General features: G+C 70.7%; 1 protein-coding gene across 1 annotated transcript; it reads right to left on the minus strand.

Annotated features, from left to right (window-relative positions):
* Positions 1-1,211: 1,211 nt before the first annotated feature.
* RPRD2 (regulation of nuclear pre-mRNA domain containing 2) lies at positions 1,212-23,228 on the minus strand. Its single transcript, XM_039910873.1, is given in 25 exon segments — positions 1,212-1,648; positions 1,651-1,947; positions 1,994-2,336; positions 2,339-2,521; positions 2,523-2,745; positions 2,778-2,910; positions 2,913-3,225; positions 3,228-3,302; positions 3,305-3,424; positions 3,427-3,519; positions 3,521-3,641; positions 3,643-3,907; positions 4,032-4,232; positions 4,815-5,001; positions 5,004-5,089; positions 5,224-5,281; positions 5,283-5,410; positions 5,413-5,506; positions 5,615-5,790; positions 5,997-6,123; positions 6,264-6,316; positions 6,747-6,824; positions 7,756-7,856; positions 8,494-8,623; positions 23,012-23,228. Coding segments are annotated over 25 exon segments (3,933 nt in total). The 5' UTR covers positions 23,106-23,228; the 3' UTR covers positions 1,212-1,394.
* Between the last annotated feature and the right edge of the window lie 2,053 nt (positions 23,229-25,281).

The following is a 25,281-nucleotide window of genomic DNA, read 5'->3' on the forward strand; positions in this document are numbered from 1 at the left end:
TTAAAAGGTAACACCCCTTTAGCCCACCCGATCTTCCCGACCGGAGCCCCTCGCGCCCCTTCCTCTTTCCCGGCCCCGGATCCGGGAAGCCCCCGGCCCCCGAAGGGAGTCTTCCGACGGTGCGACGCGACCGTCGGCCTGCTTAAGCGAGAGGAGTAGAAGAGGGGGCGGAGGGAAGCCGGTGGCCGCGTGAACCCCGCCGCTCCGCCGGACCCCCGGCACCCCTCGCGTTCACCGGGAAGACGGGTCCGCGGCGCCCCGCCGGGGGGCCGGACCTCCCCGTCCGAACCCGGAATCCTCTCCCGTCGCGGCGGGCCCGGCCCGGACGAGGGGCCACCCCCCCCACCCGCCGGGAGGGGACGCGGGGGGACGACGCCGGAGCGGCGGAGGCGGAGCCCCCCCCGGCGGGCCCCGGCAGCCCGGCGTGGGGGAGGGGAGGGACCGCCCGGCGGCCGGGAGCGGGGCGCGAGGGGCCGGGGGGCCCCGGCGGCGACCCCGCCGCTCTCCACCGTGGCTCGTCCGGGTCTCCGCCCGTGCAGCGGGGCAAGCGGGGGGGCCGCTCCCCTCACCGCCGGCCCCCACGGGGGTCAGACAACCCGGCTCGGGGGGGGGGAGGCGGGCGTGGCGTCGGGGCCGGATACCGTGCCCACGGCACGAGCGGGCGCCGGGGCGCCCTCCTCCGCAAAGCCCCCCCGCCGTCCGCGGGGGCGGGACGGCCCGCCCCCCGACCGGCCCGGGCCGGAGACGCCCGTTCCCCGGGCCGCCCCGGGGCCCGTCGCCCGGGAGAGGGGCCGGGCGTCCCCCGGCCCAAACCCGCCCACCTCCTCCCCGCGCGGAGGCGGGAGGGGGGGGAGGAGGCCGGGAGGGGGGGGGTCCGGGGGGGGGGGGAGCCCGGGGGCTCCGTCAACCCCCCGAAAGAACACCCCAACATCGCTGCGGGTCAGCAACCGCACTGTCGGAAGTTTTATTTCAACGGCAACACTCGCTGGAAACCGGGTTAAAACGGGGGGGGGGGGGGGCGGGCGGGGCGGGCGGCGGCCCCTCCCGCCGCGACCCTCCGGCGGCCCCGGGGGCCGTTTCTCCGGCAGGCTCGACGGTTCTTGGGGCCGGGGCGGGGGGAGGGGAGGCCTGCCGAGGTGGGGGCTCGGGGGGTGGGGGAGGGACGGTCAACCGGGGGACGGACGGGGCCGGGGAGGCGGGGGGAGGGAGGGGGGGACTCCGAGGCCCGTCGCGGAACGACGGAAAAGGGAGAGGGCGGAGGGGGGCCGGCGAGAGGGGGCGAGGCGGGGGGGGCCGGAAGCTCCGCTGGAGGCTCGGCGGCCGGTCTCGCGCCGTCGGGGCCGGGGGCCGGGGGCGGGGAGGGAGGGAGGGAGGGGGAGCCCCCGGCGGGCCGCTCAGTACCTGGGCGGGAAGAAGGGGCGCTTGGGCGCGAAGAAAGGGGGCGGGGCGCGGGCGAAGGGCGGCCGGGGCCGCTTGAGGCTGTGGAAGGGGTCCCGGCTGAGGAAAGGGTCCCCTGGGCCTGAAGTCCGGGCGCGGCTCCTCAGGACCGGCCCGCCGCCCCGCCCCCGCCGACGGGCGTCCCTGTGCGGGGCGGGGCTCCCGCCGCGGCCCCGGCCCCCGCCCCCCGCCCCGCGCGCCGGGCCAGCGGGTCCCGCGGGTGGGCGGGGAGGCCCAGGCCGTCGCGGGCGCGGCCGAGGGCGGGCCCGTTGAGGTCGCGCGGGCCGGGGGCCCCGAGGTCCCGGGGCGGGGCGGGCAGCACCCCGAAGCGCTCCTTCGGGGCCCCGGGCAGGAGGGCGGCGTGCTCCTTGGAGAAGAGCGCGAGGCCCGCGGCCCCGGCCCCCGCCAGGTCGCCCAGGGGCGGGGCGGGGAAGGGGACCCCGACCCCGCCGCGGTCCCCGGGGGCGGCGGGGGCGGGCCGGGGAAGGGCACCCCGCCGGCGGGCCCGCGCTCGGCGCCCGGCGGGGCGGGGGCGGGCCGGGGAAGGGCACCCCGCCGGCGGGCCCGCGCTCGGCCCGGGCGGGGCGGCGGCGGGGCCCCGTGGCCGGGGCCTCGGCGGGGGCCGGGCGGTCGCGGGCGAAGAGCCCCCCGTGCTCCTTGGGGGGCTCCGCCAGGGGGGCGGCGGCAGGTGGCGGTCGAAGGCGGCGGCGAAGCTGTTGGCGCGGAAGCTGTTGAACGCCGTCGGCGAAGGGGGGCGGCCCCCGCTCCTTGTAGGGCGGCGCCTTGAACCCGCCCCCGCCGCCCAGGGCCGGGGGCTCCGGCGGCGGCAGCCGGGGGCCCGTCGTCGAAGGCGCCGCCGGCCCGCTCAGCTCGAACCAGCCGCTCCCGCGGGCCCGTCGCCGCCCGGGCCGCGGGCCCCCTTGCCCAGCACGCGGATGGACTCCACCGTCTGGATGGGCTCGCCCCCCGACATCCGGCGGCTGGCCGCGTTGCGGTAGCCCAGGGTCTCGATGGGCGCCCCCTTCTCCCGGGCCCCGTCGGGCGGTCCGCAGGGGCCGCCGGGGCCGCCGAGGAGAACCCGCGTCTTCGATGCGGTAGCGCTCCTCGGCCGGCGCCGGGCCCCCCGGGGCTTCGGCGGGGCCGGGCCCCCCGCCCCCGTCCCGGCCGGCCGCCCCGAAGTGCTTGCCGTCGTCCGAGGGCTTGCGCGAGGCGTTCTTCAGCATGTTCTTGAACTCCATCGTCGACGTGGCCGACAGGGCGGACGCCCAGGACCCTCTCGGCGGGCCGCGGCGGCCGAGCGGCCGCGGCCGCCCCGGGGCGCCCTGCGCCGGGAAGGGGGCGGGCCGGCCCGCGCGCGGGGAGTCCGGGTAGCCCTTCGGGGGCCGGGGCCGCCGCCGAAGAAGGGGTCCGCCTCGCCGGGCGGCGGGGACCGGTCGGGGCCGTAGGCGGCGTAGAGGCCGGGCGAGGCGGCGGCCGCTCGCGGCCCTCGGCCGGCTCCAGCAGGGCCAGCACGGCCGGCGGGAAGGGCGTCTTCGGCCCGAACCCCCGGCCCGGGGCGGCCGTAGCTGGGCGGGGATGGGCCGGGTAGCCGGGGGGGCCGTCGGCCGGCGCGCCCCCGTCCGGGGCGGGCCGGGGCCGCCGCCTTCTCCGGCCCGGCGGCCGGCGGGGGCCGCGGGTACTCGAAGTCCGGTAGTCCTCGTCCTCGCGGAACGGGGCGTCGGGTAGAAGTCGTCCCGCGGGGAGCCCGGGCCGGAGGCCGGGGGCTCCGGGGGCCGTAGCCGGGGGTCCCGGCCCGGGGAGCGGGTGCTGCTGGGCTCGACGAGCCCCGGGCTGATGATCTTCGACAGCAGGGCCGCGGGGTCCACGCCGCCCGCCCCGCCGCCCCCGCCGCGGGCTTGTCCATCATCTCGTCCTGGGTGGGCGTCCCGCCCCGCTCGTCCCGCACGGGGGTGCCGTCCACGTTGTCCGGGCCGGCCCGCGCGGGAGTCGGCGGGGTGGCCGTCGGCCGGGGCCCCGGGGGCCGGGCCCGGCCCCGGCCCGACCCAGGCCCCCCAGGCTGGGGATGTTGAGGTTCAGCCCGCTTGAAGCCCGGGTTGCCCTTCAGGAAGTTGTGGATCTTCATCTCCAGGCTGGGCGAGGCGGGCTCCGCCTCCGCCTCGCCCTTGGGGGCCTCGGGCGGGCGGCCCGGGGGGCCCCGGCCGGCGGCGCGGCGAAGCCCGGGGAGTCGGCGGGCGGCTTGAAGGGGGGGGCCGCCGCCGCGGCCTTGCCCCCGGCCGGGGCGGCCGGCCCCGCCGCCTCGGGGGCCGAGGGGTCGGGCGAGTAGCCGAAGCCCTTGGCGCCGAAGGCCGGCGCGCAGGGGGCCGCGGGCCGCCCCTTGGGCCGGACGCCGGGGAGCCCGCCGAGCCGCCCTGGGCCCCCGCCTCGCCGGCGGCCGGGGCCCCCGTCACGCTCTGCAGCAGGGACGACAGACCTGGGGGGGACGGCGGAGAGGTCGGGCCCGCGGTCCTCCGCCGCGGGGACCGCCGCCCCCGGCCGGCCCGGCCCGGCCCGCCCCGTCCCGGCCCGCCCCCCCCCCGCCGCGGGCCCCGGGTTACCTTGCAGCCCCGGGGCGGCCTGCGCCTGGGTCTTGGACAGGGCGGACAGGATGCTCTCCGGGGTGATGTCCACCTTGGAGAGGATGTTGGCCAGCGGGTTCGGGGGGGCCGCGGGGGCCGGGGCCGGCCGCCTTCGGCCGCCGGGCAGGGCCGAGGGGCTCGTGGGGGTGGCCGGGGACGGTCCTCGACGCGGGACTGACCCTGGCGACGACGGGAAAGACGGGTGGCTCGATCCGGCGCCGGCCCACGAGCCGCGGGCAGACGCGGGGCTGCCGGGCCCCGGCTGCCCGAGCGCCCTGCTGCGCTTCCCCCGACCGCCCCGCCCCCGGGGAGCACTCCGCCGCGGACCGGCGTCGGGACGGTCTCCCGCCGCCCGATCCCGGCCCCGAGCGACGCCCCGCTCCCCGGCCGGCGGCCGCGACCGGAGTGAGGAGGACGAGCGGGGGTGGCCGGCGAGGAGCCGTGGGGGCGGGGCGGAGGGGCTCAGCCTGAGGGAAGGGACGGGCGGGAGCGTGTCGGTTTTATCGACGCGCCGTCCTCGCCCACGGCGCTCGGCCAGCGCCGCTCACGGAGCGATGCGCTCGACGGACCCGATCGGACGGACGCCCGCGTTCGGGCTCGCGGCGGGGCCGGGGGGGGGGGCGGGCGCCGTTTCGGGTGGGAGGGAGGGTCCGGGAGCGGACCCGGCCTGCGCCCGGCCCTCGGGGGGTCCCCCCCCCGCCCCCGCCCCCGCCCCCTCCCGGCCCGAGAGCGCCGCTCCCCGTCCCCCGCGGGGGCCCTTACCCGTGTTCTTCATGACGGACGTGAGGCTGCTGAGGATGGAGCTGATCTTGGCCAGGTCCACGTTGGCCAGGTTGGGCAGGGCCAGGGCGGGGGACGGCGGCAGAGGCGCCGGGGCGGCCGGCTTCGGGGGCGGCGGGGTCGGCGACGAGGCCGCCGGGGTGGGGGCCGGGGGGCCGGGCGCCGGCTTCGGGGGCAGTCGGCCGGCTTGGCGGGCGCGGGGGCGGGCGCGGGCCCGCCGGCTTTCTCCGCCGCCGGCTTCTCCTTCCGGTCCTCCACTGTCCGGACGGAAAGGGAGGCGGAGGAGGTGAAGCCGCCGGGGGCCGTCGGAGGGCCCAGACGGGGGCGGAGCGAGGGGGGGCCGACCGGCGGCGGTGGGAGGGCCCCCGTGCGTCCCCCGCGGGGGCCGTACCGATGATCTTGGCCGTGTCGTCCTCCACGTCGGACAGCTCCATGTCCTCCACGTCGCGGGTTGTCCGTGGCGGGGGCCGCGAGCCCGACCCTCTCGCTCTCGGCGGCCGGCGAGGGCGAAGCCTCTCCCCCCATGCCCTGGAACGGGGACTCGGAGCCCGTGGGCCGAGGGCGCGTCACGCTGGGCGAGGCACCGGCGACTCCTCGGGGTCCGGGAGGGTCGACTTCAGCTGGTCCAGCTTCTTCTTCAGGTTGTTCACGCGGTTGGCGAACGTCTTATAGGCCTAACGGGGCGAGGGACGCGGTTCGGAAGGCGGGCGCGTGCCACCCCGGGGCCCTCGCCCGGCCGGCGCCGCCGCCCCCCCCGCGCCGCGGCGGGCGGGGACACTCACGTTGGCCACCACCTTGACCTCCTTGTACTGAGCCTCGTAGAAGACGCCGGCGTTCTCCAGCGCCTCCGTCAGCGAGGGCCCGTTCTTCACCTGCTTGTCCAGCCCGTTGACGAACTCCTCCAGCTTCGAACTGGCCTCCTCGAACTCCTTAGAGAACTTCTTGCCGCCCGTCTTATCTGAAACCGGGAGGGCTCCGCCGGTCAGGGCCGACCCCCCGCCTCCCCGCGACCCTCCCGGGCCCGGGGCCTCGAGCCGCACGCTCAGGGCCGCGCCCAAGGGGAGGCCGAGGCCCGGAGGGGTCGGAGGGCCCGGCCCCGTGGGGCTCCGGCCCCGGCGGCCGCCCCGACGACCCCCTCCGTCCCCCGCCCCGGCTTCTCTTTACCTTTCAGACACTTGAGGGTCTCGGTGCTGCACACGTCCACTCTCATGGTGGCCAGCTGCTTCTCCTTGAGCTCCATCTGGTCCTCGGAGCGCTTGGACAGCAGCAGCTCGTCTATCAGGGCCTGCGACTGGACAGGAGGCCGCCGCCCCCGCCGCCGCTCAGCGCCCTCCACGCCTCCAGGTGGCCGGGGAGGGGGGGCGGCCCGGCCTTCGACCCCCTCGGCGGTCACCCCCGCTCGGCCCGCCGACCCCCGCTGGGGCGACTTACTCTGAATTCGGCGACGATCTTCGACTTCAGGGCGGCCTTCGGGTTCGCGGAGGCTGTGGGGCCCGGACACCAGACCCTCTGAGATCCCGGAGACCCGGACCCTCGCCCGGGAATCCCGGAGGGTCTCCCGCCCCGGGGAGGCCGGCCGGGCCGTGCCGCCGCGGGTCCGGCCGGATTCCCCGGTGGTCGGGGGGGGGGTCGGCGGACCTCGGGCCCTTGGGGTTTGGGGGGGGGAGCCTCTGGCGCCCAGGCTCGATCGGCCCCCGGGGCCGAACACCGGCGCTGCCTCAGTCTCCACTCTGCTCGCCCCTGTTCCTGCCCCCGCTCCCCCCGAGGGTCCGGGACGCTGCCCCGCACCCAGGCCCGTCCCGCTCCGCCCTTCGGTCGACCGGCGGCTCCCCGCGCGGGGGCGGGGTCCCGGGAGAGGCAGAAGGGGAGCGAGCTTGGGGTAAAAGCCCCCGGCCGCCCCCCCGGGCCCCTTACCTGGCGTTTTCTTCCACGGTTTGTTCGGTGGCTTGTTCAGGCTGTCCTTCAGCTGCTTCTGGGTTTTGAAAGTGGAACCTGGAAGACAGAGCGGTTCGGGCCCCCTGCCGGGAGGGGCGGCCGCCACGGGGGCGGCCGAGCGGACCCCCCGCCCCCGGGGACCACCTCCCCCGGCCCCGGCCCACCCTCGAACCGGTGGGGCGACCAAGGGCCCGGCTCCCGAACCGCTAAGGGCCAGAAGTCCCCCGAGGCCCCCACCCGCCCACCACCCGGATCCCGGGTCCCGCCGGGGACCGGCGGCGGCAGGGGTCCGCCTCCGACCCCGGGGGACCGGCCGCCGCCCCGCGAACGGCCGCGGGCAAGGGGCCGGGAGAAGCGCCGCGGCCTGGGGTCCGATCCCGGCCCCGCCGCCTTTCTGCTTGGTGACCCTGGGGCAAGTCACCTCACTTCTCGGGGCCTCGGTTCCCTCGTCTGGAAAACGGGGATGAAGGCCGCGGGTCCCACGTGGGACAGGGCCCGCGGCCAGCTTGACTGACTTTCATCTACTCCGGCGCTCGATCCGGGGGCCGGTACCGCAGCAGGCGCTTAACGAATACCATTCGAAACTACGCGACGGATAAACTAAGACTCCAGACCGTGAGCTCGCTGCGGGCGGGAATCCGTTGGTAGGCCGTGCTCTCCCGGGCGCTTAGTGTAACAGGGTAAGCGCTTAGTATAACACTTGGAACGATGCTCTGCCCACAGCGAGCCCTCGGTAAATACGACCGAATGAACGAACGGTCAAAAGACCGAAGGCTCCCGGAGGCCAGGGATCCGGTCTACCAACTCGACGGCAACGTCCTCTCCCGAGAGTTTAGTCCAGTGCTCTGCACCCGGGAAACGCTCAATAGATACCGTTGACGGACGGCTGGCTGCTGGACCCCTTGCCCTCCCCGGCCTCTCGCCCCGGCCGGCGAGGCCGGGACGACCCCCGGCCGGTGGGCGCCCCGCTCCCCCCCGCCGCCCTTACTGAGAGCGTCCTTCAGCGCCACGATCGTGTCTTCCGGGTAGACGTTCCTCTCCTCCCAGATCTTGAAGATCCGCTCTACGGACTTGGAGACAGACGGGTCCCTGGTCGGCGGCAGAGGAGAGGAGAGGAGAGGAGAGTCGGGCCCGGGGCCGAGCGCCCGGAGGCCGCACGCGACCGCTCCCTGGCTCCGGGGGAACCCTCCCGAGGCGGAAAAGGCGTCGGGAACTAACCCCCCCCCCCCCGGGCCCCGCCGGGCCGGAGCCGGCCCGCTCCGGCCCCCCGAGTTCTCCGGGACGGTCGACTACTGAGTCTCGACGACTCCGACGAGGCCGGGAAGGGCGGAGGGGCGGGGGGGCCCTCGCTTTCGGCCGCTCGGAGAGGGCCCGCTTGCCTGGAAGCGCCCCGGGGAGGTGCTCCCCCCGGCTCTGCCCCTTCCCCTCCGGGGACGTCGCAGGTCAACTGCCGCGGAGGCCCCGGCCGGACCAACGGGGAGCGGCAGAGGGACGAGGCGCGGGGGAGCGTTGGGGCGCGGGGGGGGGCTTCAGAGAGGACGACGCGAAGATCGTCCGCGGGGGCCGAGGGCTCCCGATGACACCAAGGGGCCGGGGACCCGCGGATGCGTTAAGACACAGCACGAGGCGGAGGCGACGGACGGCGTGCAACCGAAGCCCACCCTAGATGAAACCGAAGCCTCCCCCGGCCCGAGCGAGCCCGGCGTGCCGGGTTCCGGCCACTTACTTGACCAGGGCGGCCGCTTCGGGGAGCACCTCGGCGAACGCCTCCCGGAAGACGATGGCGTTTTTCCTCTTGCAGTTCTGGATGACGTCGTTGGCCAGGTAGAAGAGGTTCAGCCGGTGGGGGAAGGCGGCTGCCGGCGGGCCCCGGGACGAAAGCCACGGCGAGTCAGTGGACGGGGCCCGCTCTGGGACCCTGACCCCGCCCTCGGCCCTCCCCGCCCCCTGCCCCGGGGACGGAGAGAGGAGGGGCCGTGCCCCACGGACCCGCTCTTACACTCCCACCCCCTTCGAGGTAACCCGGGCAAGCTCAGGGCCGCCCCGCCATCTGTCAGTTACTTCTGCCCCGCCCTCTCCCCGTCAGTTAATCCCACCGATCGACCGGTCGCCCTCTGGGACGGCGAGTTCCCCGACGGCGGGGATCCCACCGACTGATTCCCTTGGATCCCCCCAGCCGCTCGGTAAAAGCTCCGCCGGCGACCGCCGGGCCCGGGGCCCCGCCCCCGGCCGGGGCGGGGGGGGCTCGGGGGCGGAGCCCACCCAACCCTTCCCCAAATCAGGCGGAGCCCGGCGGCTGGACGTCGAGCGGGGAGACGACCGCGGACACGACTCTCCCGGCTGGGAGAGGGGACCGTGTCCAACCCGATCATCGATCCCGGTGTTGGGCACGACGGTCGGCGCGGACGGGCGCGTAGGTGCCGCGCTTGATATCGGAGAGAGACCGGAGCCCTTTATCTTTCTCGCACGCACCGCTCACCCGGCTCACCGGCCACCGCGTTTCCGCAGCGGCCGCCTACTTTTCGCCGGTCAGTCTCGGGGGAGGCTCCGCAGGCTCCCCGGGGAGACGCCCGGCGCTCCGCGCACGGTAAGCGCTCCACAGATACGACCCAACGAACGAATGAGATGCACCGAGGGGCCTCCGGTTGGGAGGGCGGGGAGAGAAATCGACGCAGAGGAAAGGGAGAGAGGGAGGGAGGACGCGCGAGAGAGAGAAAGTGAGGAGAGGACAGGAAAAAGAGGAAGGGGGGGGAAGGACGAGAGAAACGGAGCGAGGATCTAGGTTTTCCCGTCTGTCTCCGCGCTGCCTTCCCTCTCCCCTCCAAGGCCGGATTCCTTTGGCTACCGGAGTCGGAGCGGCCGGTCCCGGGACAGGAGGCCCCGGCGGACGAACCCCACCCCGGAGACGAGGAAGGTCCCGCCCCAGCGTTCGGGACGCTGCTCTGCACACGGTGAGCGCCTAATAGATACCGTCAGTTCTCCGGCTGCGAATGACAGTCATGACGACGTGGGTATCTGTTAAGCGCACCGCTCTAAGCGCTGGGGGAGATGCAGGGTCATCGGGTCATCTCACGTGAGGCTCCCGGTCTTCACCCCCCTTTTACAGATGAGGTCGCTGAGGCCCGGAGAAGTGACCTGCCCACAGTCACCCGGCCGACGAGCGGCGGGGCGGGGATTCGAACCCATGACCTCCGACTCCCGAGCCCGGCCCCCCCCCCCCCCCCCCGCTAAACCGTGAGCTCTCTGGAGGCGGACGACCCGCCTCTTCCCTTCTCACGCACGCAGCAGGAGGGGCGGGAAGAACGGCGGCATTCACTAAGTGCCCGCCGTGCGCCGGGCACCGTGCTGAGCGCCGGGGGAGATTCAAGTCTCGGAGACCGGACGCGGTCCCTGCCCCACCTGGGGATCCCCGTCAACGGAGCCCCGTGGTGCAGATGAGGAAACTGAGGCCCAGAGAGGCTCAGTGACTCGCCCAGGGACACCCCGCAGGCGGGTGGCGGGGCCAGGGTTGGAACCCAGGTCTCCCGACTCCCAGGCCCGGGCTCTTTCCGGGAGGCGACATCCGCTTCGCTCGCAGTTACGTACTGAGCGCCCACCGCGTGCGGAGCGCCGTACTAAGCGGTCGGAGAGTACGCTTCGGCAACCCCCTAGGGTGTCTCTACGCCCCCACCTCCGCCCGCATCGGAGAAGCAGGCCGGCGGAGCGGCCAGGGCCCGGGCGCCAGAAGGTCGCGGGTTCCCAATCCCCGCTCTGCCGCTTGTCTGCCCGGTGCCGTCGGGCAAGTCACCTCGCTCTTCCGGGCTTCGGGCACCTCGTTTTTAAAACGGGGTCTGAGATCGGGGGCCGATCTCCAACCCGACCCGCTGGCACCCACCCCAACGCTCAGTACAGTAGTAGCGAGGAGCAGCGTGGCCCGGTGGGAAAGAGCCCGGGCTCGGGAGCCAGAGGCCGTGGGTTCCCATCCCGGCTCCGCCGCTAGTCCGCCGTGTGACCTGGGGCGAGCCGCCGCGCCCCTCTGGGCCGCGGCGGCCTCCTCTGGGAAACGGGGATTAAACCGCCAGCCTCACGTGGGCAACCCGATGACCTCCTATCTACCCCGGCGCTCAGAACAGTGCCGGGCACAGAGTAAGCGCTCGACGCGCACGGTAACCAGTTAATTAACACTGAGCACTTAAAAGACGCCTTCATCGTTCATCATCAAACAGAAAACTCCTCCCCGCCGGCTTTAAAGCAATGGGCCGCGTCCTCCTACCTCGCCGATCTACTACAGCCCAAGCCCACGTACACGCTGCTCTCCTGGTACCGACGTACTCGCCGTGCCCCGACTCCCCCTCTCGCGTCACGTCGACCCCCCTTCCCGCGTCCTTTGCATTTTTAAGGCACCGTACCGAGTGCCGGGAGTCAACGAAGGATGGGGGAGAGGTGACACGAACCCGGGAAAGCTTCCCGGAGGCGAGGTGGGGCCCGGGGCGGTGGCGGGTTTGGACGGCGAGGAAGGGGAGGATTCCGGAGGCGCTCCCCGGCGGGATCGCGGGACCGAACGGGAAGCGGCGGGACCCGGCGGGAAGAGCGGAGGCCCGGGAGTCGGAGGATCCGGGTTCCCGCCCCGGGCGAGCCGCTTCCCTTTTCGGGGCCTCGATCTCCTCGTCTGCGTCCCCAGGGCCCGGGACGGCGAAAGGCCCAGGTCCGGGGGGGGGGGTCGTCCCTCTCCTCTCTCTCACTCGACCCACACCGTCGACCCACGGTGGAAAGAGCCCGGGCTTGGGAGTCCGGGGTCATGGGTTCGAATCCCGGCTCCGCCACCTGGGCGAGTCACCCAGGTGACCGAGGGCGAGTCACCTCGCTTCTCGGGGCCTCGGTTCCCTCATCCGTAAAAGGGGGACGAAGACCGGGAGCCTCACGTGGGACGACCTGATTAACTCGTATCTCCCTCAGCGCTTGGAACGGCGCTCTGCGCCCGGGAAGCGCTTAACGGATGCCAACGTTATTATTATCATTATTAAATCCCGTCGGCCTCCAAGAGGTCTCCCCCGACGGAGCCCCCCGCTTTCCTCTCTCCCTTGCCCTGGATCCCACCCTCGGCCCCACAGCACTCCTGGCCTTCCCCGAAATTCATTTATTCCTATTAGACGTCGGCCTCCCCCCTCTAGACCAGAAGCTCGTCGCGGGCAGGGGACACGTCTGGCGACTCTGTCATACTGGACTCGCCCAAGTGCTCAGCGCGGCGTCCTGCACCCGATAAGTGCTCGACGGGGACGAGCGACGGATCGACCGGGGTGGGAAACGAGGGGAACTTTCTCCAGGGGGAAAGCGAACCTCCTTCAGGGGGGGCCCGGCGCACCAAAGCGGGGGAGGCAGGGAGGGTCTCCCGGGCCGCCCGCCTCGCCTCCCGTAAGATCAGGGTCGTCGCCCGCCCGCCCGCCGACTCTCCGCAGTCGACGCGGATCGATCGACGGGAAGCACCGCGGCCTAACGGACGGAACCCCGCCCCCCCGGGAGTCAGAAGGACCTGGCTTCTCATCTCGGGTCCTCCTTCCGTCCGCTGGGTGGCCGCGGGCGAGTCGCTTCGCTCCTCTCGGCCCCGGTTCGCTCATCCGTAAAACGGGGATTGAGAGCGCGAGGCCCAGGTGGGACGAGGGCCGGGTCCGACCCGTTCTACTTCTATCTACCCCGGTGCTTAGAACGGCGCTCGACACACGGCAGGCGCCGAACAGATACCTTTATTATTTACTGCGCTCTCGCCGGCTGCGGAGCGCTGGCCCCCACGCCGCCAAGACCCTCCCTTTCCTCTCCATCCAAACCGCTACTGATCGTATCCCGACGGGGTGACTGCATCGGCCTCCTCTCTCATCTCCCATCCTCCCGTCTCTCCCCGCTTCGGTCTACGCTTCACTCCGCCGCCCGGATCCTCTTTCGCCAGAGAGCCTCTGGGCACGTCACTCCCCTCCTCGGAAACCTCCAGGGGTTGCCCGTCGACCTTCGCGGATCGCCCCGCACCCCTCCCTCTGCTCCCCCCCCCCCCCCCCCCGCCCCACTCATATATAAATGCACCTAGTTCCGCTTCTATTTATTAATAACGTGCGCCTATCTCCGGTTCTAGTTACGGTGACGCTATTGATGCCCGTTCGTTTCTTCCGTCGTCCGTCTCCCCCCTTCTAGACCGGGAGCCCGTCGTGGGCTCTCCTGTTGCCCGACTGTGCTTTCCGAGCGCTTAGTCCAGTGCTCTGCACACGTAAGCGCTCGAGAAATACGACCGACCGAACGAATTCGCCGTGCTTGGGGGACGGCAGCACAGCGGAGGCGACGGGTGTGATCCCTGCCCACGGTAGAGAGACATCAACAGGGACACCGTAGGGCTCTGGATGGAAGCCCACCAGTAACGGACTGGGTCTCGCACGATTCTGGGGGCCCCGCCTGCCCTCTCTCATCGGCGGGCGTGAACGGCAGCGAGGCCAACCGGGGAGGGCGCAGGCCCGCGGCGTCGGGAGACGCCCCGGGCCTCGGTTTCCTCGTCTGGAAAACGGGGACTCGGTGCCCGCTGGGCTGACGGAAACGGCTCACCTCCGGAAGCGGTGCGGCGCGGCGGCTGGGGCCCGGGGCTCAGGCGGTGGTGGGTTCTAATCCCGGCTCCTCCACCCGTCCGCTGCGTGGCCTCGGGCGAGTCACCTCGCCTCTCTGGGCCTCGGTTACCGCGACGGCAAAATGGGGGCGGACGGCGCGCGTCTCCCGTGGGACAGGGACCGCGTCCAACCCGATTCGCTCGGATCCACCCCCGGCGATTCGTACGGTGCCCGGCACCCGGTGAGCGCTTAACGGACGCCATCGTGAACATCACCTCTCTCGTTCGAACCCGAACGTCCCACCCGTCGTCGGACGCCGCCGGTTCTACCTTCCCGACGTCTCTAGGATCCCCCCCCCGCTCCACCCAGACTGCGACCGGGCGGACCCTGGCCTCGATCGCGTCTCGTCGGCCTCCCCCTTGACCTCCCCGACTCCGGCCTCCCCCCCCCACCGCTCCCCGATGAAGAAGAGGTTCGGTTCCTCTCCCCCGCGACCTCTCCGAGCCCTCCGCATCCACCTCCGGATCAAAGAGAAAGTCCCTCCGATTCATTCATTCCTTCAATCGCTTTTAACGGGCGCTCGCTAGGTGCAGAGCAGTGGACTAAGCGCCTGGAATGGACAGTTCGGCGACGGACAGAGACCACCCCCGCCCCACGACGGGCTCAGGTCGATCCACTTTAAGGCCGTCGATCACCTGACCCGTCCTCCAGCCCCGGCGGGCGGGCTTCGCTCCTCAAACGCCAACCTACCCGCTGGACTCCACGGGGCCTCTCTCACCGTCGGGCCCTCGCTCACGCCCTGCCCCCCCTTTGTACCCGACAGTCCGCCGCTCGCCCCGTCTTCGAAGCCTCGTTCGACCGAGGGGATTTGTCGAGCGCTCGCCGCTTGCGGCGCCCTTGACTGAAGCGCTTGGGAGAGGACGACGGCCTGCCCGCGACGAGCTCCCATCTCCCCCCCGGGAAGCCTTCCCCGACTAACCCGTCGCTCCCCGGCTCTCTCCGCCCTCCCGTCTTCACGGCCCGTACGCCCGCCTCCCGTCCTCCTGCCGCCTCTTTTATCGTCTTCCCCACTCGAGCGTAAGCGTCTCGAGGGCGGGGATCGGGCACGTCTACCGTTCCCACCGTGCTGTCCTCGCCTAAGCGTCCGGTACAGAGCTCGGCACGCCGGGGGCGCTCGATAAACGCCGGCCGGACCGATCGACCGACTGATGCCTGAACCTCTTCCCGGACGCTGCCCAGACTGAGGGCCCGGGCTCGGGAGTCGGAGGACGCGGGTTCTGATCCCGGCTCCGCCGCCTGTCTGCTGTGGGACCCGGGGCGAGCCTCTTACCCTCTCTGGGCCTCAGCTGCCTCCTCTGCAAAACGGGAATCAAGGCTGTCCGCCCCACCCGCGACGACCGTCTACCTCGTATCTCCCCCAGTGCTGAAACAGCGCCCGACACGTAGTAAGCGCTTAACAGACACCATAATGATTACTGTCATCACTGCCCCAGCCGTGGGAAACGAGCATCGCCGGGCGCCCGCACCTCGTGCGGGAGCTAGGACGGGGACAACGGAGCGGAAGGAAGGAGCGGGGGGGAGACCGGGACGGCGGCAGCGGAAGTCGAACCCGTCACCCCAAGCGGGGGCTGCACTCGAACCCGTCACCCGAAGCCGCGCGGCCCGGCGGAAAGAGCCAGGGCCCGGGAGTCGAGCAACCTGGGTTCTAAAGCCGACCGCCGGGCGGCCTCGGCCAGGTCACCTGGCGTCTCTGGACGTCGGTTTCCTCATCTGTAAAACGGGGTCTCGGTGCTCTTCCCCTCAGGCCGTGAGCCCCCCGGGAGAAAGCGACTGTGACGGACCTCGCTACCTTGGGTCTCCCCCAACGCTCAGAACAGCGCTCGGCGCAGAGTGAGCACTCGACAAACGCCACGGTCACTATCCCCACCCCCTGGGTCTTTCCCCTATCTCTGAAAGGAGGTTGGCCTATCGAGAATACTTGATCTCTCCCCCCGAAACGGTATCCGCTGAGTGCTTACTAGATACCAGACGCCGTTCTAGACGCCGAGCCAATCGGGTCGGACCCGGTCCCCGTCCCACGTGGTGGCTCCCCGCCCCCCCGTCTTCCAGAGGAGGAAACCGAGGCTCGAAGAAGAGAAGCGACTTGCCCAAGGCCGCGCGGCAGACAGGCGGGGGACCCGGGGAACCCGGTCCTTCTGCTCCTAGGCCCTTGCTCTCTCGTTCATTCAGTCGAATCAATTGAGGGCTCACCGTGCGCCGGGCACCGCGCGGGGGGCTTGGGCCAACACCCCCCCGAGGCCACGCTGCTTCTCCCATCCCACGGCGGGGAGGACGGCGCGCGCCCGCCCCCTCCGCCCCTTGGCTCCTTTCCCAACGCGGGACCCAAGCGGCAGCGGCCGGCCACGGCATCTACCGCGCGCCGACCGTGCGCGGGGCCCCGGCCTGAGCACCGGGGAGAGGACGAGCCGCAGCGCGGCTCGGCGGAAAGGGCGTGGGCTTGGGAGCCGGAGGTCACGGGTTCGATTCCCGGCTCGGCCGCTTGTCGGCCGCGTGACGCTGGGCTAGTCGCTTCACTTCTCTGTCCCTGAGTTACCTCATCTGCAAAATGGGGATTGGGACTGCGAGCCTCACGTGGGACAACCTGATGACCCTGTATAGCCCAGCGCTTGGAACACAGTAAGCGCTTAACAGATACCAACATTACTACTATTCTGTTTTAAGACCGGGAGCCCCACGGGCCTGAGGAACCGGGATCCACCCCAGCACTGGGAACGCGGCGTCCGGCGCAGGGTCAGCGCGTAAATCCCATTAAAACAGCAAAATCTATGGACGGGTAGACGGGTTCCCGCCCGCGACGAGCCGTGGGTCCGGAGCGGGAGACGGACCCTCGCTGACGGGGGCGGGCGGAAGCGCTGCGGAGCTGAGGGTGGGGCCTCGACCCGCGCCGCTCTGCGGCCGGCCCCCGGACGGCTGCCATCCACAGCGAAGCAGCGTGGCTCAGGGGAAAGAGCCCGGGCTTGGGAGTCGGAGGTCACGGGTTCGAATCCCCGCTCCGCCGCTCGCCGGCTGGGTGACTTCGGGCAAGTCGACCTCTCTGGGCCTCGGCGACCTCATCTGTAAAATGGGGATGCAAGCTGTCGACCCCATGTGGGACAACCTGATGACCTTGTATCCCCCCCCCCCCCCCCAGCGCTTCGAAGGGCGCTTTGCGCAGAGTAAGCGCTTAACGAAGACCACCGTTATCGGCGTCGTCCATCGGGTCACTTCCCGCCCGGGGCCGGGGGCGGCTCCGCCCTCCGGGGGACTGCGGGCCCCGGGCGGGACGGGCCCTCTGTCCGACCCCGCTCCCTCGCATCGACCTCCGGCGCTTCGTAAAACGTCGGGCGCATTTGCAGAATAGAAAACGACCCCGTCGGCCCGGGGGGGCGGGGGGGAGATCCTGGGATCTGGGGGGGGTGAGGGGAGCTGTCAATAATAATAATGATAATTTGTTAAGCGCTTACTGTGCCAGGCACCGTATTAAGCGTTGGGGTGGATACGAGTCAATCGGGTTGGACCCGGTCTCCGTCCCCGCGGAACAGATGAGGGAACTGAGGCCCAGAGAGGCGAAGTGACTGACCCGAGGTCACACGGCAGGCGAGCGGCGGAGCCGGGATGAGGACCCCGGTCCCCCCGACTCCCAGACCCGGGCTCCACCCCCCCGATTACGCCTCGCTGAAGGGTGGTCTCGGCGGGAGGTTCTCGCAGGAGGGTCCCCTGCATTAAAAGCTGACCGTAGCGGACGCGGGGTGACCCGTCGGCGACCGGGGGAAGGCGAGGGCCCGGAGGAGGTCTCGGGGTCCCCCGTCTCCGGCGGCTCCCCCCGCCCCGAGTCCCCGCCGGACCCCCGGGACACAGGACTTGGGGGCTCCGTTTGGGGGAGCATCGAGGAGGGCGGGGAGGGGCGGAAAGAGCCCGGACCCGGGAGTCGAAGGGCCTGGGTTGTAATAATGATGACGACGACGACGACGGCATCTGTTAAGCGCTTACTGTGTGCAAGGCACCGTTCTACGCGCTGGGGAGGATACGGGGTGACGAGGTGGTCCCCCGTGGGGCTCCCGGTCTTCATCCCCGTTGGACGGTCGAGGTCCCCGAGGCCCGGAGAGGTGAAGCGACTCGCCCGGATCCGAACCCACGACCTCGGACTCCCCAGCCCGGGCTCTCGCCCCTGAGCCGCGCCGCTCGCGATCCCGGCTCCGCCGTTTCGCCGGGCGACCCCGGGCCAGACGGTTCCCTCATCTGCAAAACGGGGACGTCGTGGCCGACGCTGGGGGCGGCGAGCCCCGGCCGGGACGGGGATTGGGTCCGACCGGACGAATCCGTCTCTACCCCGGCGCTCGGTGCGGCGCCCGACAAAGACCACGACGACAAATACCGCAACTACGCGGGGAGGACAGGGAGTCCCGTTGGGAAATCGGAAGGTGGACCGACGAGGGCCCGCACGCCGGGCCGCCGCGTGCCCTTGGACAAGTCGTTTCACTTCTCCGGGCCTCGGTTACCTCATCTCTAAGGTGGGGACGAAGACCGTGAGCCCCAACTGGGCCGGGGGCTCCGCCCGTCGCCCGCACCTGCCCCGGCGCTTAGTACGGTCCCCGACACGTAGCGAGCACTTAATGAATAGCGTAAAAAAAGGGCGGTTAGCGAGGGAGCGAGCAAGCGTCCCGCCGTCAGTGGACCGCGGGGCCGGCCGGTCTGTCAGTCGGATCTGTCGAGCGCTCGCTGTGCGCGGAGCGCCGTGCTAAGCGCTTGGGAAGAGCGCGACGTGAACCCCAGCTTCCAGGCGAGGGGGACGGGCCTGGGGGGGGGAGACCGCCGCCATCTCGTGCCCTCTCCCTCTGCTTCCCCGACACCCCCGTCCCCTTTCCCGGTTGTAATCGCCGGGATTTTCGTTCGGCGCCTACTCCGTGCTAACTACGGGGAGGCCGCGTGGCTCGGTGGCCAGGGCCCGGGCTTGGGAGTCCGAGGTCACGGATTCGAATCCCGGCCCCGCCACCTGTCAGCTGGGTGACCGTGGGCGAGTCACTTCTCTGGGCCTCAGTTCCCTCCTCTGTAAAATGGGGATGAAGACTGGGAGCCTCACCTGATGACCCTGTATCTATCCCAGCGCTTAGAACGGTGCTCTGCACATAGTAAACGCTTAACAGATACCAACATCATCATCATCATCATTATTAATCGCCGGGTACAGATACCCCGTCCCCGGTCCCTCATGGGGCTCACGGTCCAAATGGGAGGGAGAACAGCTCCTGAATCCCTATTTGGGGGGGGAGGAAACTGAGGCCCAGAGCCATTAAATGACTCGCCCAAGGTCACCCGGTCCCCTCAGCTTCCGGTCCGCTCCCCGGCGGGCAGACGTGTTTATTGTTGTACTGTCCTCTCCCGAGCGTTTGGTCCAGTGCTCTGCACCCAGGATGCGCCCGACACACGCCGTCGACGGACGGACGGGCTGATTACGACGGGGACCCCGGGCTCCCCCCGGCCCCCCGAACCTCCCCGGGGGGGGGGGGGGGGCGCCCTCACCCCGGCTCGGCTATCTCGAGCCTAGTGGACCGAGCCCGGGGGCCGCAGAGTCACGGGTCCTAATCCCGGCTCCGCCGCCCGACCGGACAGGTCGCTTCGCTTCCTCCATCTGGAAAATGGGGCTTAGGCGCGTGAGCCCCACGGGGGGGGGGGCGGGGACCGCGTCCGCCCTGACTACCGTGTGTCTACCCCGGCATTCGGTACGGTGCTTGGCACGTAGTAAGCGCTCGACGAGTATCGGCGGCATCGACTGGCGCGGCGGGGAGAGCACGTGGTGAAGTCGAAGGAGGTGAAGGGCCTGGGTCGCGGTAATGATGAGGACGACGACGACGACGGCATTTGTCAAGCGCTCGCTATGTGCAAGGCACTGTTCTAAGCGCTGGGGGGGGATACAAGGAGATCAGGTTGCCCCCCGATTTCACCTCTGGATCGGGAGGTCCCGGCGGGCAGCTGGCGTGTCCCCCCTCTCTCAAGCGGCTCGCGACGGCGCTCGGCGCGCCCAAGTCGGCCGGTCGTATCCTGGGCGCCGAGCGCCGTACTGAGCGGTTGGGAGAGGACGATCCGACGGTCCGAGGGACGCGCCGGTGCGCCCTCCCGGCCCGCCCCCGTCTCCTCTCCCCCTCAGGCGCCCGGCGCCGACCGCTGACCCGCTGACTGCCCGGACCCCGACGGGGGAAGCTCCCTGGGGGGCAAGGAAGGCCCGGGTCCGCTCGGAGGTCCGTGGGCCTCCCGTCTCCTCCAGGAGGCCTTCCCTGACTAAGCCTCCCCCCTCCGGACCGTGAGCCCGTCGTGGGCGGGGCACGGGCCTGCCAGTTCTGCTGTATTACGCTCCTCCTCGCCCTGTCCCGGGCGAGCGTTCGGCAGATACGACCGAGTGCTTGACGAAGCCTTGGTTTCCCCTCCTCGCTCTCCCTTCTGCCTCATCCTTGCCCTCCGAAGCCTCATCGGAGGCCCGTCCCCTCCAAGGGGCCTTCCCCGACTAAATCCCCCTCGCCTCTTCTCCCGCTCCCTTCCGCGTGGCCCGAACCCGCTCCCTTCATCCATCCCCCGGCCCCGCACCGCTCCGGTCCACCTCCGTCATTTACCGATTCCGAGCCGCGACCATCTCCCCCCCAAACCGTCGGCTCGTCGCGGGCAGGGGACGCGTCTGTTTATCGTTATACCGTCCCGTCCCCCCCCAAACGCTCGGCGCGGCGCTCTGCGCGCGGTAAGCGCTCGATAAATACGAGCGACCGGCCGCCTCGGCTCCGTGCCCTTCAAGCGCTTGATACGGCCCCCGCGGCCCGCGAGAACGTCTCCGTAATTTAATATCCGCCTCCCCTTCTGGACCGTGGGCTCCTCGTGGGCGGGGGAGGTGCCCTCCGCCTCCACTCCACCGTCCTCTCCCAAGCGCCCGGTACAGAGCCCCGCGCCCAGAAAGCGTTCAATAAAGGCCCCCGGGAGACCGGTGTCGCCAGGCACCCGGTACCGCTCCCGCGACGGCCAACTTCACCCACGACACCACCCCGGGGAGGGGGGGCCTCTTGGGGCGTCCGAGGGTCCCCCACGATGGTCTCAGGCGCTCAGTACAGCGTCCCGCACCCCCGTAAGCGCTCGACAGATCCGACTGAATGCAAGAACGGTCTCCCCGGCCCCAGACACGACCCCGGGCCGATCTCACCACCATCCGGGGCGTCCCCCTTTTGCGTAGGAAGAGCATCGGGGAGCAGCTGGCGGAAGGAGGCCGGGCCGGCGGGCCCGAAGGAGCTGGGTTCTAATCCCGGCTCCGTCGCCCGTCCGCCGTGCGACCTAGGGCGAGTCGCTTTGCTTTCCCAAGCCTCAATTCCCTCGTCTGGAAAGTGAGGAGGAAGACCGGGGGGTCCCGCGCGGGAGAGGGACCGGGCCCAACCCCATTAGCTTCTACCTACCCGGCGCTTAGAACGGCGTCTGGCGCACGGCGGGCGCTCCGCAAGTACCATTTTTTTTAAAGAACGACAACAAAAAAAACCCCCCAGACGCCCCAAGGAGCCCGAGGAACCGATCGCATCCAGAGCGACGCGGCCTAGCGGCCCGCGCCCGGGACTCGGCAGGAGCTGCGTTCTCAGCCTAGCTCCGCCACTCGTCCGCCGCGTGACCTCGGACGAGTCACTTCACCTCTCCCCGCCTCGGTCACCTCGGCTGTAAAACGGGGATTAAGACCGTGAGCCCTCCGTGGGACCCGGGGACCGTGTCCGACCTCCCCGCTGGGCATCTCCCAGAGCTCGGCGCAGTGTCCGGCGCAGAGTAAGCGCCTGCCACGTACCGTCAACAGAGAGGGTGGACGTGCGCCGTGCCCTTCAGGGAGAAGTTGCCCACCGGCTCCTCGGGAGAGGGGGGTGCTGGGGAGGGCGCCTGCCTGGTACCCCGAGTCGGAAGCAGCTCGCCCCCGGGGAGCCAGGGCTAAGCCACCCCCCTCGCCCCTTCGCCGTCTGAGGGGGTCGGGGGCGGCTCAGCCCCCGGACGCTTTCTGCCACCCGAGTCGCGGCAGGAGATTCCGCGCTTCACCCAGGAAGTCTCCGGGAGAGAAGTCTCCGCGCCGCCCCGACGCCGGTCTCTCCATCCAGACCGCCCAGCTCCCTTCCTGGGGGTCGGGGGGGGGGACGGACGGACGGGGGGACACGGCGGGGGGGGACGGGACCGGAGAAGGGATGAGGGAGAGAAGGGGACGGGGAGGAAGAGAAAGGGATGGCGAGGAGGAGGAGAAGAAGATGGGGAGACGGAGAGAAGGGGAAGGAGAGGAAGAGAAGGGGACGGAGAGGAAACGAGGCGGGGATGGGAAGGAGGGGATGGGGAGATGGAGAGAAAAGGTTGGAGAGAATGGAGAGGAGAAGGAGAGAAGGGGATGGGGAGGAGAAGAGGATGGGAATGGGGATGATGGGGATGGAGAGATGGGGATGGGGAGGAGAAGGGGATAGGGAGAAGAGGATGGAGAGAAGAAGGGGATTGAGAGGAGGAAAGAGAATGGAGAGGAGAAGGAGAGAAGAAGAGGAGGAGGAGGAGGAGGAGGGGATGGGGATGGAGAGGAGAAGGGGATGGGGTTGGAGAGGAGAAGGGGATGGGGAGGAGAAGGAGAGAATGAAGAGGACGGAGCGAAAAAGGGGATGGGGAGGAGGAAAAAAGAGAATGAGGAGGAGAAGGAGAGAAGAGGAGGAGGAGGAGAGGATGGAGAGAAGAAGATGGGGAAAAGGGGATGGGGATGGAGGGAAGGGGATGGGAATAAGGAGAAGGGGATGGGGAAGAGAAGGAGAGAATGAAAAGAAGAGGACGGAGATTAGAAGATGGGGGGGGGGGATGGAGAGGAGGAGATGGGGAGAAGGAGAGAGTGAAGAGGACGGAGAGAAAAAGGGGATGGGGAGGAGGAAAAAAGAGAATGAGGAGGAGAAGGAGAGAAGAGGAGGAGGAGGAGAGGATGGAGAGAAGAAGATGGGGAAAAGGGGATGGGGATGGAGGGAAGGGAATGGGAATAAGGAGAAGGGGATGGGGAAGAGAAGGAGAGAATGAAAAGAAGAGGACGGAGATTAGAAGATGGGGGGGGGGGATGGAGAGGAGGAGATGGGGAGAAGGAGAGAGTGAAGAGGACGGAGAGAAAAAGGGGATGGGGAGGAGGAAAAAAGAGAATGAGGAGGAGAAGGAGAGAAGAGGAGGAGGAGAAGAGGATGGAGAGAAGAAGATGGGGATGGAGAGAAGGAGACGGGGATAAGGGGAAGAAGGAGAGGAGAAAAGAAGAAAATAGGGAGAAAGAGGGAGGAGGAGGGGATGGGGATGCAGAGAAGGGGAGGGGGAAGAAGAGAAGAAGGGGATGGGGAGGAGGGGAGAAAGAAGAAAATGGGGAGAAGGCGGGAGGAGGAGGGGATGGGGATGGAGAGAAGGAGATGGGGAGGAAGAGAAGGAGAGGAAGAGGAGGAGGAGGAGGAGAAGACGAGGGTGGTGCTGGAGAGGCGGGTCCCCGTTGGGCAGCGGAGGCCCGGGGTGCGCGGCGGCGGGGCGAGCGCGGCCCCGTCCGCTAACGGCTGGCGCCGTCCGCCCCCTCGGGGCCTCAAGGTCACCTGGGCCGGGGGTCCCGCGTCCCGGGTCCCGCGTCCCGCGTCCCGCCCCCGCCCCACTCACAGCGGCGCAGCCACTTCATCCAGTGGTAGACGATGGTGCCGTGGTGCTTCTTGTTCTCGATGCACCACGACGACAGGCCCTGGATGGACTCCATGGTGTTGGTCACCGACTGGAACCTGCGGTCCAGCGACGACTCCAGGGCTCCGGCCGACGAGGCCGCCGCCGCCGCCGCCGCCGAGGACGACGACGACGACGAGGACGACGACGACGACGACGACGAGGAGGAGGAGGAGGAGGAGGCCTTGCCGCCGCCCGCCGCCATCTTGGCCCCCGGCGGGCCCCCCGCGGCGTGCGGGCCCCGGAGGCCCGGAGGCCCCTGAGGCCCCGGGGGCGGCCAAACAATGACCGCGGGGGCGCCCGGACGAGCGCCCGGGCCGCTGAGGGGACGGGGGCGGGGGAGGGGGAGGGGCGGCCGCCCACGCCTACTGCGCCTGCGCGCGCGCGCCAGACCCCCCCCCCCCCGCGCGGCTCCACGCGCCCGCTCCCCCGGAGGGCGGGGGAGGAGGCGGCTCAGTCTCCCCCGCCCCCCCTTCCCGCGCTCCCCCGAGGCCCCCTCGCCCGCATGGCCCTCGATCCCTACGAGGGAGGGCGGAAGGGAACCCCGGGAGCGGCGGCGCGAGGCGCGCAAACGCTTTTTTTTTTTTTTTTGGGCCCGCCCCCCCTCCGTAGAGCGAGCGGCGGCGCTACGGCGCACGCGCCGAGCCTCCCGCGGCCCGAGGGGGCAGGGCGGATGGGCTCGACCAATCGGGGGGGGGGGGAGAGCGCGCGCCTGCGCGGAGGCCGCACAGCCGCCCGGGCGCCTAGAGAGCCGCGAAGACGGGATTTGTTTGGGGGGGGGGGGGCGGCGTCGGCTCCGCTCCCCACGCCTCCCGTGGCCTCCCGGGCCGCCTCGCTCCTCCTGCTCACGGGCACGCCCGGGGGAGAGGGGGTTCCCGGCGCCAAACGGCTACTGTTAGTCCGCGGCGGCCGCCGGCCCCGCGGGCCGCGAGGCGATGCGGCCGGCCGCCATCTTGCAGCGCCTCGGAAGACGCTCCCTCCTTCCCTCCCGGCGGGGCCGCGCATGCGCCGTAACGTCGGCCGCGGCCCCCCCCCCCTCCATCGCGCCCCCTCCCGGCAGGAACGAGGGAGCGTCTCCCCGCGCACTTTCCCTCCTCGGACGAAACCATTTGGACCGAAGTGGGGGGGGGGGGGGAGCGTGTCTCTCCCCCCCCCCCCACCATCCAGTGGCCGACGGGGCGTCAGGAGGGACACATTTCCTCCGCACCGCCATAAAACGTTCCCTGCAGGCCGCGTGCTTCATTCATTCGATACTATTTATGGAGCGCTCACCGTGGGCAGAGCACCGTACTAAGCGCTTGGAAAGTTGGGGGCAGCGACTCTCTCTTTACTGTTGAGTGCATTCGCTCGTATTTATTGAGCCCTCACCGCGTGCGGGGCACTGTCCTAAGCGCCTGGGAAAGTACCCCGCGGCACCATCCATAATGATCGAGAGCAGCTCACGAAGGGGAAAGAGGCCGGGCTGGGGAGTCAGAGGTCATGGGTTCGAATGCCGGGCTCTGCCACCGGGCAGCTGGGGCACTGTGGGCAAGTCACTTCTCCGGGCCTCAGTTCCCTCATCTGTAAAATGGGGATGAAGCCCGGGGGGCCTCAGGTGGGACGACCTCATTACCCTGTAAATCTCCCCCAGCGCTTAGAACAGCGCTGTGCACAGAGTAAGCGCTTAACAAATACCGACGTTATTATGAATACCAACATTATTATTAAACCCCCTCCCCCCCCCCCCCCCGGGACACTTGTCTGCTGCGGGGCTTTGGGCAAGTCACTTCTCTGGGCCTCAGTGACCTCCACTGGAAAACGGGGTGGAGGCCGTGAGCCCCGCGTGGGACGGTCGGACGACGCTGCGGATATCCCAGCGCTTGGAACGGTGCTCGGCGCAGAGGCAGCGCCTCACAGATGCCATCGTTGTTATTCTAACCCTGGCCCGTCTGCCGGGTGACCTTGGGCAAGTCCCTTCGCTCCTCTGGGCCTCAGTTCCCTCATCTGGAAAATGGGGAAGGGGACTGCCAGCCCCACGTGGGACGGGGATTGGGCCCAACCCCACTTGCTCATCGACCCCAGCGCTCAGTAAAGTGACCGGCACATGGTAACACATGCCACAGTTATCATCGAGCGGCTACTCGGGGGTCAGTCACCGTACTAAGCGCCGGGCTGGGGACGAGCAAACGGGGCTGGACGCGGTCCCCGTCCCCCGTGGGGCTCACCGTCCCCCT

Source organism: Ornithorhynchus anatinus, chromosome X5, assembly GCF_004115215.2.
Source record: "Ornithorhynchus anatinus isolate Pmale09 chromosome X5, mOrnAna1.pri.v4, whole genome shotgun sequence".
NCBI lineage: Eukaryota > Metazoa > Chordata > Mammalia > Monotremata > Ornithorhynchidae > Ornithorhynchus > Ornithorhynchus anatinus.